At 35.5% G+C, this 14,439-nt stretch overlaps 1 protein-coding gene across 1 annotated transcript in view; it reads right to left on the bottom strand.

Annotated features, from left to right (window-relative positions):
* HMCN1 (hemicentin 1) overlaps positions 1 to 14,439 on the bottom strand; it is a 470,019-nt gene that overhangs the window by 144,389 nt on the left and 311,191 nt on the right. Inside the window, 4 exon segments of the mRNA XM_030936855.1 lie at positions 3,371 to 3,538; positions 6,697 to 6,978; positions 8,363 to 8,524; positions 9,270 to 9,392. Coding sequence (XP_030792715.1) covers positions 3,371 to 3,538; positions 6,697 to 6,978; positions 8,363 to 8,524; positions 9,270 to 9,392 — 735 coding nt within the window.

Raw genomic sequence — 14,439 nt, 5'->3', positions numbered from 1 at the left:
AACATCTATGTAACATTTTGTTTGAAGAAATATTCATCTAAGAAATGCAAGTAGACTGAAAGTGAAACTCTAATATACTGGGGGTGTAATTTGGAGGGAAACTCTATTTAAAGATAAAGGCAGAGGAGCCAACAAATAAGATGAAACGAAACCTGTGGAGAACTAAGAGACACTGAGAGAACAAAGTCCTGGGCACCATTTGAGGAGTAAGGTCCAACAAAAGAAGTACTTCATTTATTGGATTCTGTAATAATTTTCTAGCTGGTATATTTTTGCTTAGCACCCTGAATTTGAACTAAAAACAGTGTAATGGTTAACATGAAATTTTCATGTAAATATTCACCTGAGTCTGGTTTCCCAGGAGTATTCAATCTGTTTTCTGTTTATGTAAACACAAGCTGACATTGAACTTTTTCTATAAGCAACCTTCCCATCCTCAACCCACTGAAAGGTGAACTTAGTAGTATCTTATTTAGACAAACAAAGCTAATTACCTGAATCTAGCTTTTCCCCCCCCAATTGAATTAGTAAACAGAAATTATGTTTACTTAAGAAGTAAAAGTGCTTTAAAAACTTATGTCAATTAGGGAAGGATTCAAGCACTCACTGCCACTTCAGATTAGTGAGATCATAATATGATTCCATTGAGTTGAGAATATTAAAGCAATACAACTTTTATGAATCACTGCTGGCTCTACAAACCTCAGTGTCATAAGTTTCATGATCTTCCTTTTCTCTTTGTTTTGTGGCCTTCTCACTTAATCCAGTGAAAACCAAAAATGGGTTCTGACAGTAAATTATACTTATATGGAGACATTTCTTGTACCTATTAAATTTTTATAGCAGTTATCTGTTTCTGGCAGATAACTTCATAATCATGATAGGGTCTTCATCAAAGTACTGCTTTTAGAAAAGCTATACTTAAATTATCAGGAGGACTAATATTAATGAAATAGGCATGTACAGGAGACTGAAGACCAAGCAAGTCATATGCCACTCATTTGATTCTCATTTATCTATTGCACAATGCAACATGTTCAGATTATAAAACTGAATAACTCCTTTGGCAGCACCACAAGGTGAAATACTTATCATGTGTTCACTCAGGGATTTCCAGCTGCTAGTTAAGCACAACAAAGATAGATAAAACTAAAACACTACTTCTGTAAATTTGTAACAAACTAGAGCACATCACTTTAGCTTGCCTTTTTCACTTCCAGGAGCTCTGCTACACTTAGTATATTTAATAAGAGTCCCTAGTTTCTTAGCAATTGAACATTTTTTTAAAAGCCTGAAAGATAAATATAATTTCAAGCCAAGAAGATAATACATTTAGGCTTTGGTAACCACATATTAATACAATCTTTGCTATTAGTGTGTGTGTGTGTGTGTGTGTGTGTGTGTGTGTGTGTGTGTGTGTATATATATATTTTTTTTTTTTTTTTTTTTTTTTTTTTGAGACAGAGTCTTACTCTGTAGCCCAGGCTGGAGTGCAGTGGTGTGACTTTGGCTCACTGTAAGCTCCAGCTCCCAGCATTAGTATGTATTTCTTAAGATCAACAGAGACTGAAAGTCCTGTCAAAGTAAAAACATCATAGTGAGGACATAGGAAAGTTTCCCAGGACAGACAGACCACAAACCTTTTACCAGGTTGTCTATGACAATAACAAGAAATAGGTATTGGATGCTTCCGTAGAAGCAAGTGCTGTGTTAACTGTTTTAGATATCTCATTTCATCCTTACAAAAGCCCTGAGGCAAATACTATTATCATCACTTTACAAGTGATCAAACTGAAGTTAGCAAAGTTAAGTAACTAGTCTCAGGTCATAAATATAGTGAGTATCATAGACAATAAATGTGGTTAATAGCAATGGACATTCTTCATCAAGCTCCTATCAGTTATAACCAAGATTGGGAAGAAACATGTGGAACTTAGGTTTTTTAGACCTAATTCCGGCACTAGGAAAGAATCTTTTCTGAATATGCCTTCAGTAATGGTAAATTTTGAGCACATTTAGGTGAAGGGAGCTTACTGCCACGTAAAGTAGCTCATCTTGACTTTAAGCAAGCTAAGTATCTGTTAAGTTGTTTATATTCAGATACAAATCTGTCCCTAGAATCTTCCATATACTGACATTACTTTTAACCTCTAGAACTAGAAAAAAACAATATAATCCTTTCTACACCATGGCTCATTAAATATTTAAATTTATTTTGGATTATATACCAAATACACCACAAAATTTTTTCTCCAGGTTAAATACAGATACATTAATCATTATGTGATAATTTCCCATCATATTTTTCTCTGAAAATACTGTCATTAAGCCTTTCTTCTTGTCTTTCTAATAAGTTCTGCTAAGTTTATAGTGCAAATTATCTCCTGCTTTTCTTATTGGAGAAAATATAGTTTATTGATGTGCCAAAATATTGCATTTGTTGTCGGGATAATCACATTGAATTTTAATGCATACTGAGAAAGTAACACAAGTCAGACATCTTTTCATTTTAAGAGTTCTGAAGCTATACTTCATCATAATTTCATCACTGGTTTGACTGTAAGTGCAAAGAGATCATAAACTAGCATAATTAGTAATTATATAGAGGGTCATCACGAGCCTTACTTAACCTTCACCTTGTTAGGTTTAACCCAAAAGCTCCAGCATGAGGTGTGTTTGAATTTAGATGCCTTCAATCACACATTAGGTATTTTTCTAAGTATCTAAGCTTTTTATTAACCAAAAACTTGGCAAGATTATCTTAGTCTGTATCCAAGTCATTACTAAAATGGGCCAAGTGCAGATTTATGCAGCTTGCCTTAAAAATCTCTCTCTACGCTTATATTGATCCAAAAATGACAAGCTATTTGGATTTTCCCACAAAATTATATGAGAAATATGATCAATCTCTTGACAATAAAGTCTTAGCTCACAGGAAACTATCCCATTTTAGAAATGTAAACTGAGATTAGTCATGAATACGTTGAAATATTAATATTTGGATATAGAGGTATTTTATATGCTAGGATTCACTGTAGACTTTGGATTCAATTTCAGCACTTCCTATAATTCTTTTCAAATTGGTTGATGCTCATTGTAGCATGAATGCTTTGACATTCCATGACTGAAGTAATCAGCAAGTGCCAAGATTTGTTTTTAAAAGGGGTCTGGAGATATTTGGAGATTTCCTATTTTCATATAGCTTCTTACGTCCTTTCAAATATTTTTTCTTAATATGATTAGTGAGTATTATAGTAAGCAGCTAGGTTAAAAAAATAAAACAATAAAAACACTGAGAAACTTGAAATTAAGGAGAAATTGTAGCCTCATGAAGCTTACAAGATTATAAGGCTACCAGAATTTCTAATACCTGAGAGAATCCTCACAGAATTGCTAAGGCTGACAGGCCACCCATCTTTAAGCCACGTTATGGAAGGCAGGGGAATTCCAGAAGCTTCACAAGTCAAGGATACTGAGTTCTTTTCTACCACACTGATATTTTCAGGTGACCTGTGGTTTCCTATGATGCTTGGAGGAGCTGAAAGACAAAAGAAAACAAACGGGGAATGGAAATATTAGTTGCCTGCTATACATTTGATATACCTGTATATCAAACATCAAATCCTAAACAGTGTATGGTTAATAAGACTTCCATTTTCTGATTAACAGGAAGCAAAATAAGCAATCACAACAACCAGTTCCGTGTGTGTGTGTGTGTATGTGTGTGTGTGTGTGTGTGTGTGTGTGTGTGAGATTCCTGGAAGTAAGAATGTCACTTCTTTCTCAACCTTAGCAGTAAATTATTTTCATATTGTTATTCCAATAGTGGTGAGTGATTTTGTATGAGTCACTCACCCCCCTTTTTTTTAAATTGCAATTTCAACTTTCATTTTAGATTAAGGGGATACATGTGCAGGTTTGTTACATGGGTATATTCTGTGATGCTGAGGCTTGGGGTATGATTGATCCTGTCACCTAGGTGGTAATCATAGAACCCAAGAGTTAGTTTTTGAACCCCTGCCTCCTTTCCTCCTTCCCCTTCAATAGTCCCCTGTGTCTACTGTTGCCATCTTTATGTCTTTGGGTACCCAATGTTTAGTTCCCACTTACAAGTGAGACTATGGGGCATCTGATTTTCCATTCCTGCATGAATTCACTTATGATTACAGTCTCCAGCTGCATTCATGTTGCTGCAAAGGACATGAGTTTTGGCTGTGTAGTATTCCATGGTGCATATGTACCATATTTTCTTTATCCAATCCACCATTTCTTAATCAGCACCTAGACTGATTGTATGCCTTTGCTACTGTGAATATGAATCACTCATCTTTTCTTGCAAATTTGTAATATGGATTTATAACCTACATATAGAGATTTCCTAAAAAATCAATCATCTAATCCTAAAAATTAAGAGTAATCCAACAAAAAAGTACTTAAGATTAATTCATCTTCCCTTTTGTGTTGTGATTCCTATAGCTTTGGCACACACATTGGCTGCAAACTACAGGATATTAACACTGAACTTCATGTGTGTCTTAACTGAGGGCAAGTTACAAGATCTGTGTCCATTAAATTTACCATTGTTTCTATAGCTATAAAAATTATAGTTCAAAATGCACACATCTAAGTCATTGTTCCTGTGTATGTGTGTGTTTGGTCTTTTTTTTTATTATTATACTTTAAGTTCTAGGGTACATGTGTACAACATGCAGGTTTGTTACACATGTATACATATGCCATGTTGGTGTGCTGCATCCATCAACCTGTCAGCACCCATTAACTCGTCATTTACATCAGGTATAACTCCCAATGCAATCCCTCCCCCCTCCCCACAATAGGCCCCAGTGTGTGATGTTCCCCTTCCCAAGTCCAAGTGATCTCATTGTTCAATTCCCACCTATGAGTGAGAACATGTGGTGTTTGGTTTTCTGTTCTTGCAATAGTTTGCTGAAAATGATGGTTTCCAGCTGCATCCATGTCCCTACAAAGGACACAAACTCATCCTTTTTTATGGCTGCGTAGTATTCCATGGTGTATATGTGCCACATTTTCTTAATCCAGTCTGTCACTGATGGACATTTGGGTTGATTCCAAGTCTTTGCTATTGTGACTACTGTCGCAATAAACATACGTGTGCATGTGACTTTATAGCAGCATGATTTATAATCCTTTGGGTATATACCCAGTAATGGGATGGCTGGGTCATATGGTATTTCTAGTTCTAGATCCTTGAGGAATCGCCATACTGTTTTCCACAATGGTTGAACTAGTTTACAATCCCACCATAGATTCAATACCATCCCCGTCAAGCTACGAATGACTTTCTTCACAAAATTGGAAAAAACTGCTTTAAAGTTCATATGGAACCAAAAAAGAGCCTGCATTGCCAAGACAATCCTAAGCCAAAAGAACAAAGCTGGAGGCATCACGCTACCGGACTTCAAACTATACTACAAGGCTACAGTAACCAAAACAGCATGGTACTGGTACCAAAACAGAGATACAGACCAATGGAAGAGAACAGAGCCCTCAGAAATAATACCACACATCTACAGCCATCTGATCTTTGACAAACCTTACAAAAACAAGAAATGGGGAAAGGATTCCCTATTTAATCAATGGTGCTGGGAAAATTGGCTAGCCATAAGTAGAAAGCTGAAACTGGATCCTTTCCTTACTCCTTACATGAAAATTAATTCAAGATGGATTAGAGACTTAAATGTTAGACCTAATACCATAAAAACCCTAGAAGAAAACCTAGGTAATACCATTTAGGATATAGGCATGGGCAAGGACTTCATGTCTAAAACAACAAAAGCAATGGCAACAAAAGCCAAAATTGACAAATGGGATCTAATTAAACTAAGGAGCTTCTGCACAGCAAAAGAAACTACCATCACAGTGAACAGACAACCTACAGAATGGGAGAAAATTTTTGCATTCTACTCATCTTGACAAAGGGCTAATATCCAGAACCTACAAAGAACTCAAACAAATTTACAAGAAAAAACCAAACAACCCCATCAAAAAGTGGGCAAAGGATATAAACAGACATTTCTCAAAAGAAGACATTCATACAGCCAACAGACGAGTGAAAAAATGCTCATCATCACTGGCCATCAGAGAAATGCAAATCAAAACCACAATGAGATACTATCTCACACCAGTTAGAATGGCAATCATTAAAAAGTCAGGAAACAACAGGTGCTGGAGAGGATGTGGAGAAATAGGAACACTTTTACAATGTTTGCTCTATTCTTATTGACATTTATGACTCATTAGAGTTGGAATATTAAAGCTGACTTCAGTATAACTCACGTCCAACTGATGATGACTCAGTAAATTCTAAGGCACTTACCTTTATACAAGCCCAGTTAAGTCAGCTAATTTGGAAAACATAAAATAAAGAGATTTTACTTGCGACAGCATCGGACCAAAAGCATTTGAAGACAACAATTTTCTACTTTACTGTGTGCTTTCCTTAAAGAATATCTAATACGTGCTTATTTCAGCAAGGTAAATAATGTGAGATCAGGCATAGAAGGATAAATAAGACTGACCTGGGGAAAAGGTATATATATTTAAAATGATGGATTGTAAATAAATGACTTTCAAAACTTGGGGCCTATATCTCCCATCCAGGATGCTAGACTGTATTAGCCAGTAAATGATCATACTGAGCCTCTTTCTACTTACCATGGACACTTAAGTCATATTTTTTGTCAGTCATTCCTGCTACATTCACAGCAACACACACATAACGGCCTGTGTCAGATACATGAATGTTCTTCAGCTGAAGGATGTGACCTTCATCCAGTATTTCCACTCCTTTTGCCTTGATCAAGGGGCGACCATCTTTCATCCAACTCACTGTTGGTGGAGGATTACCCTGCACCTCACACTCCAAGGAGATACTCTTCCCTCGGGTCACAATAATTTCAGCAGGGTGGCTGCCACTGTTGGTTATGGTCGGTCTAACTGAGAGTTGGAGGAAGATAAAAAGAAACAAAATAGGAAATGTTTGTTTCAAGTCTTACATAGGAAATTTCATCAGCCAAACTTAAATATATTTTTATGTTAAAATATAACAACTAAAGAAAAGACCCAGGACTAACAGACATGATGTTATGCTGAGAGGTGGAATTCTTCTCCAATGTTTCAAGTGGGTTCATACCTAAAATGAAGCTATTGACACAGTTCACTGACTTCCCACTTTTGAGAAGCTATACAAATATTTGAACTTATCACTTGTAGCCCTGCTTTACGTAAGTCTTCCTAGTGCTCATTTAAAATAGATACAGTAGCCTAGCTTACAACCCAATGTCTGTTATTAACTCCTTTCTTCCTTCTCCCTTTTACAGTATGAGTTGGGAAAGCTGAGATGGTTTCTTAGTCTTGTTGGAAAACTGGGGTAACCACATGAATGAATTTAGGCCTATAAAACCTAAACAGAGGTCTGCTGGGGATTTGGGGGAAAATTTTGCTCTCCTAACAAAAGAGAAAGATACCAGCCTTTTCCCTTCCTCCTGCCTTCCACGTAGAATTGATACCACAGTAACAGCTACCATCTTGAGACCATGAAGGAGGGACTAGTAGAATGCCAGAGCTCCTATGCTGACACAATTAAGCCGCTGACCAACTCCAGTGACTAATGCTAACCTCTGCCTTCTTATTATGTGAGAACATAAACCTTTACTTGGTTAAGCCACTTATAGCCATTTATTCTGTTACTTGAAGCTGAATTCACGTGTCATTGATGCTAGGAACAAAAATTAGATCAATTCTAATACATATGTATGTGGAAAGAAAAGTAGGCCCGTGTCAGTAATCCGATGTTCTAGTGCCGGTCCTACTACACACAAGCCACGTGACCTTGTTCAACCAACAAAACCTCTCAGAGCTTAAATTTCCACGTACACAAAATGGAGGCGACAGTTTTGTCTTATATAACAGCTCATGTGAAGATTAAATGACTATACAACTATCTTAAGCACTCTAAGATCTTATACAAGTAAAATAATCTTTAAAATAAAATGTTTTTACATATTGTAAATATCCCCTATGGTAAAATGCTCCCCCTTCCCCCTCCACGTGTCCACTATCCGCCCCCAAAAAATTACAGCCACACTGGTGTGTCTGTCATTGGTGATCTAATGCAGAGTGGACAGCTGTAATGCCGAATAACAGCCAGAAGGAAGTAATTGCTCTCCAGTTATGTCAGCACAATTTAAATGTGTGTGTCGTATGATAGTTACAACCGTACCATCTTGAATGAATATTAAAGATATTTTTAAAAGTAAATGAGAAGGATGAAAAGATTTAAAAGAAAATTGTGCCAAAGCCTGGCTAATCAACAACTTACTGTAAACTTGCAGACTGTATTCTTTCTTTGCAGTCCCAGCAACATTCGATGCCACACATGAATAGAGTGCCGCATCAGACTTTTCAGCAACTGAAATTTGTAATTGCCTGCCCCCAGATAAAATTCTAACTCGCCCCATGGAATCAGTCAGCACTGGAGAGCCTGCAAAGAAGTCCAAATGGCAGAATATGAGGCAGAAATATAAAGCATTTTGTATACATTACTAAATATGATACTTGTTTACTCAGTTCAAGTATATAAAAGGCAAATGACACTGTAAAATAATCCTGCCCTAGTATGTAAAATGAAGGAGCACTAATATTTAAATGAACTAAAAATTTAAATGATCTTTCTGCTACTTAGTGGGCTTAAGGAGCTGTTGATAAATAAATCGAAAATCTGGTCAAACACAGAATTCATTCTTAATGTACATTGAAAACTGTCACAGAGAAAAAATGTTACTTTTTAATAATATCAACTTTTATTTTATATTCAGGAGGTACAGGTGCAGGTTTATTACATGGATGTATTGTGTGATGCTGAGGTTTGGGGTATGACTGAACCAATCACCCAGGAAGTTTAAAACTTATTTTAAAGAAGAAAATGTAGTTCCTGAATGGCGTGTTCTCAATGTTTATAGCTGCCCTATAATGCATTTGATTCAAAAATAATCAATTAATGCATAAGTTTTTTTTCTAGGGAGGAGTTAACAGTCTTTAAAAAATTTCAGCTGGGTAGTGTAGAAGTATCACACGTTGCACATTTAATAGAAAGCAATTTTGCTGTCTAGCATTTAGCATGCAAACCCCAGGAAAATTTGTTTATAATCTAACACATTTGTCAAACAAAGTCAACATCCATCTTCTATTTTCATTTAATTTTATAAATTTCAAGGATGAAAACTGACCTTTCTTCTTCCAAATGAGATTTGGGGGTGGAATACCACTTGATTCACACAACAGACTAATGAGATTCCCTTCAATAACTGTAAGTTGAGTAAGTTCATCAGAACCACCAATATTTGGGGGAACTGGAAAAAAATAAAAATATTATTTTTCCACTCATTTCATATAGAATTTTCCTAACAGTTTACATGTAAGATAAAAGGCTTCTACTCAAATGACATAATGAAGAAATTGGCATATGAGATTGACATCAACATCAAATTAAAAGTCACCTGTAAGATGTAGCATAAATAGCTAATAGCAGACTTCCCATGTACACAGATAGACATTTATCAAAATATTCAGAATGGCATAAAGAGAAACTACTTTATCATAACTTATAAAATATATTAGCTCATATATTTAGCTATTATAAAATGTATATTTGATGCAAGATATTTAGACACCTTGCATCAAAAAGCTAAAGGACCTACCAAGTTTAAACTTAGCCCAGTCACTGTTGCCTAGCTAGCTTTGATATCTCAAATAGTGAACAGAACTGGAAACATAAGGCATATAACATATACTAAAGAACAGAAGCAAGGGGTTTTGTCTAAAGAAAGGACATATTACCTATTTCAGATTGCACAGTCTGCTTCTCTACTGGCCTACAGCTTCACCCTGGAACCTTCAAAGTGAATACTGACTACCCATGATTTTCTCAAAGGCGCTGGAGTCTGCAGTTGCTGGCTGAACTCTCCTTGATGACACTTTTTTGGCTGCAGGACTGTCAGCTGGTAGATGGCTTGTTCTTCCAAACTCCTGAGAGTTGAGGAGTTGGAGAATCCTCCTGCACCCCTAGTGCGGCTTCCGGTCATTGTTCAACCATCCCATGTAAAAGCCTCTATTCCTTTGAGGCTCATATAACCAGTTTACTTTTCTCTCTCTCTCTCTCTCTCTTTTTTAAATCCCATCTGTAAACCTGTCATTCTTCCTTTATTCACTGAACAGTCTGACACATGTTCTTATACTTTTCATACTAAGTCCTACCATCACTCTGTATGAACCCAACATCCACAGTATTTAGAGTAGACAGTCTAAATACTCTGTCTACTCAGTTATTGATATACCCATCCCATTTTCCATCAGAAGCCATACCATGGCTCTTCCCATCATCTAGAACATTCCTCCTGTAAGTTTATAAATTTAGGCCTCTTTCTGAAAACTTCTCTGTTCTTTTTGCTCTCAATTATTCCCAATTCTCAAGTCAATTCCCATTGACTTAATTGAATCTCAAGTGTTTTCACTTCTCAGAAGTTCCCCTATCCAGCTGCCTGTTCTTCTGTTTACCGACTTCTCTACTCAGGTTAGATTTCATAATCAATAATTTCAACTGTTCCTTTGTCAATATTCTCAACTGCCTTGTACCTTTGCCTTTCTTATTTGTCAATACCCTTACTCTGGATAAATCCTACAGTTTACTCTGTCACTGATACCACAAACTGAAAGTTCCAGAAGAAAATGACACACTGCATAGATTGTCACTACTATAAATTTATGATCTCCATTCTAAACTCTACCCTTCTCCAACCCCAGGGCTTCTCATTAATACAAATACTTGAAAATCTATATCTGTAATGGAGACCCTCTCTGAGGTCTAGACTTTTATATCCAACTAACTACTTAACATCTCAAGTTGGATGCCTTAGAAGCATTGTCAAATTTGACTTGTCCAAAACTGAACTGAGCCCTCTTTGTTCCTTCTCTGAGAAAAGGACACTATTATCCTCATGGCCCAGTCGGCTAAGCCACACAGACATCCATCCTTTACTCTTCTTGTTTCCACACTTCATCTAATCAACTGAATCATGTTGATTCAATTTATTAAATACGTCTGCTTTCTTCTAAAATACAGACTTGAGCACCCAGTCCTTTTTTAAATCCCTTTAGTTTATTCTATCACCTTTAGAATCAAATCTATATGTTTTAAATTAATTTAAGAGGCCTTCTGCAATATGCCTATTTTTACCTTTTTACCTAATATCTCCTCTCTCTCCTCGCACCACACTAGGCTCCATAGTGAAGAATATTAAGCTCACTGAATACAGACAGTATTCTCCAGGGCTTTGCATTGCTTTTTACCCTCTTCACAGAGTTAATGCCTGAGCATCCTTAAGGGCTCAGTTAAACGTTTCTCATATGCTTTTCTACATAACCACCGAAGATAGCTCTTAGGAGGTTTAATTTTAATTTTGACTATTTAAAGATATTTTTCCACCAGCCAACTATAAGTTCTGTGAGAACAACATCATTGTCTTTCTCACTAATTGCTCTATGTCCACACATGGCATAGCGCTTAGACGATGGAAGCATACTGTAAGTATTTTTTTTAGTGAATCTATCTTTGATGTCTCAACTTTCTCCCTTATCATTCATTCTTATACCTACTGCATTCTGCTTTTCACTATTACATTGCTTTTCTTTAAGAGGTATTGGTCTGCATATTTGTAAAGTATGTTTTTAGTTTAATTTGACTTCTCTGCAGTATGTAATATTACTCATTCACTCATCCATTCATCCACATCAAACTTACCTATTGTGTTCTTCTGAGAACAACATTTTCAATAGTTTCCATGACACATTTTTTACTGGGTTTTCCTCCGACCTCTCAGGCTCTTCCTTCTCAGTTTCTTATCTAGAGTTTCTTTTACTAGCTCTCTTCTTATATGGTACACCTGAGAGCCATCCTATCTAGTACTCTTCTGTATACATTCTTTTTACCTTCTCCAAGTGATTTCATCTGCTACCTATATAGTTATGTCGGCAACCTTATGTTTTTAACTCTTATCTCCCCTAAATGATAGACTTGTATTTCTGGCTGCAGGGCCGACAGCTTCACATAGTCCATAGGTACCTCAAATATCGCATATGAAAAAGGAATTCTTCACCTCAGTTTCTAATTGATCATCACTCCTAATTTTTCTTTTTTCTTTTTTGTCATCTTTACTTGATAACACTTGGTCTAGTGTCTTGTCCATATTGGGAACTAGATAAAAATATTAAATTATTAAATAAATGAACTAGATATAAATAATAAATATTTTTCCCATTTGAAAGAAATGAGGATGGAAGGGAAGGGAAAATGGAGAGGGAAAATGGGTAAAAAGAGGCAGGAACAGAAGTTAATGACATATAAGTAGCATATAATGAAATAAATTTACCATATAGTAACTTTTACTATTTAATAGTAAATTTTTATAGGGTGTATAATAGCATTTCTCATAACCTGCCTGAAGGGTTTTTTAACAATGATAGTCATTTATTAATAAGTCATTTTCTACATCAGTGCATGCTTTCAAAATTTTAAAGAGTATTTCTTCTCCATCGGAATAAAGTTATTTCATCCAGTTTTATTTTTATTTAAAAAATGTTTGTGAATAAACTATAAATCAAAGGTAAATTCAGCTTATAATTTCAATAATTAAAAAGTTTAAACAAATACAATCAAAATTAAGAGGGCTTATTAAGTTATGAGTTTTTTAAAGTATGTAAAATACAGGTGAATGTACTGGAAATGGGAATGCTTTTTAGCTGATAGCTACAGCTGAAGCAAAAGCTGTGCCTGTAAGAATTATCTTAATTAGTAACAAATGGTAAAATTTCAACTGCGAATAGCTTTTCTCCCTGGTTATTATAGTAATCCAATCTCCCACCACACAAATGAATACATTATAAATGAGTTTTTTAAAGTATGCGAAATACAGGTGAATATGCTGGAAATGGGAATGCTTTTTAGCTGACAGCCACAGCTGAGGCTCAAGTTGTGACTATAAGAATTACCTTAATTATTATTATTATTATTTTTTTTTTATTATACTTTAAGTTCTAGGGTACATGTGCATAACGTGCAGGTTTGTTACATATGTATACTTATGCCATGTTGGTGTGCTGCACCCATCAACTCGTCAGCACCCATCAATTCATCATTTATATCTTGTATAACTCCCCAATGCAAGCCCTCCCTCCTCCCCCATCCCCCCTCCCCATGATAGGCCCCTGTGCGTGATGTTCCCCTTCCCGAGTCCAAGTGATCTCATTGTTCAGTTCCCACCTATGAGTGAGAACATGCAGTGTTTGGTTTTCTCTTCTTGTGATAGTTTGCTAAGAATGATGGTTTCCAGCTGCATCCATGTCCCTACAAAGGACGCAAACTCATCCTTTTTTATGGCTGCATAGTATTCCATGGTGTATATGTGCCACATTTTCTTAATCCAGTCTGTCACAGATGGACATTTGGGTTGATTCCAAGTCTTTGCTATTGTGAATAGTGCCGCAATAAACATACAGTGTACATGTGTCTTTGTAGTAGAATAATTTATAATCCTTTGGGTATATACCCAGTAGTGGGATGGCTGGGTCATATGGTACATCTAGTTCTAGATCCTTGAGGAATTGCCATACTGTTTTCCATAATGGTTGAACTAGTTTACAATCCCACCAACAGTGTAAAAGTGTTCCTATTTCTCCACATCCTCTCCAACACCTGTTGTTTCCTGACTTCTTAATGATTGCCATTCTAACTGGTGTGAGATGGTATCTCATTGTGGTTTTGATTTGCATTTCTTAAAAAAAAAAAAAAAAAAAAAAAAAAAAAAAACTTCTCTTAAGTAACTCTCAAGTAATTCCTACACAAATTCTTGACTGCAGCCTACTCAGATACCACATTGGATTCTCAAGATGAAAGGATGAATGGGCTTAAGGAAGCTCACAGCCAGTAGGTAAAAAAACAATGTAATGAATTACTTGCTAGTTATGTAGTTGCATTTATATATATCCTACCATTTTCACATTATATATGTATATAATTTTGTCATTTCTTGGTGGCATAATGAAAAAAAAATTTTAAGAAAAAATTTTTTAGGTGTAATAATTATGAAAGTGTTATAAAGCTGATTTTATAGAGTTTAATTATATATATAGATCATTGCAATTTATACATAACTATGAAATAAAAGCATAATACTAAATTTAAACATGTTATTTTAGTATTACATATTTAATATTGATTGAAATTTAGGTATATATCAAATAAGACCAAAACAGCATTTGTGATATATTTTGGGACCTCCTATCTTTTATAGTTAATAAAGTAAAACTGTTCATGTTTATAATTTCCACATTTGTTTCTAAATA

The sequence above is a fragment of the Rhinopithecus roxellana genome, chromosome 8 (assembly GCF_007565055.1).
Source record: "Rhinopithecus roxellana isolate Shanxi Qingling chromosome 8, ASM756505v1, whole genome shotgun sequence".
Classification (NCBI taxonomy): Eukaryota; Metazoa; Chordata; class Mammalia; order Primates; family Cercopithecidae; genus Rhinopithecus; species Rhinopithecus roxellana.
Note: the sequence above shows the minus strand (reverse complement) of the source record. Positions and strands in the feature narration are given on the sequence as shown.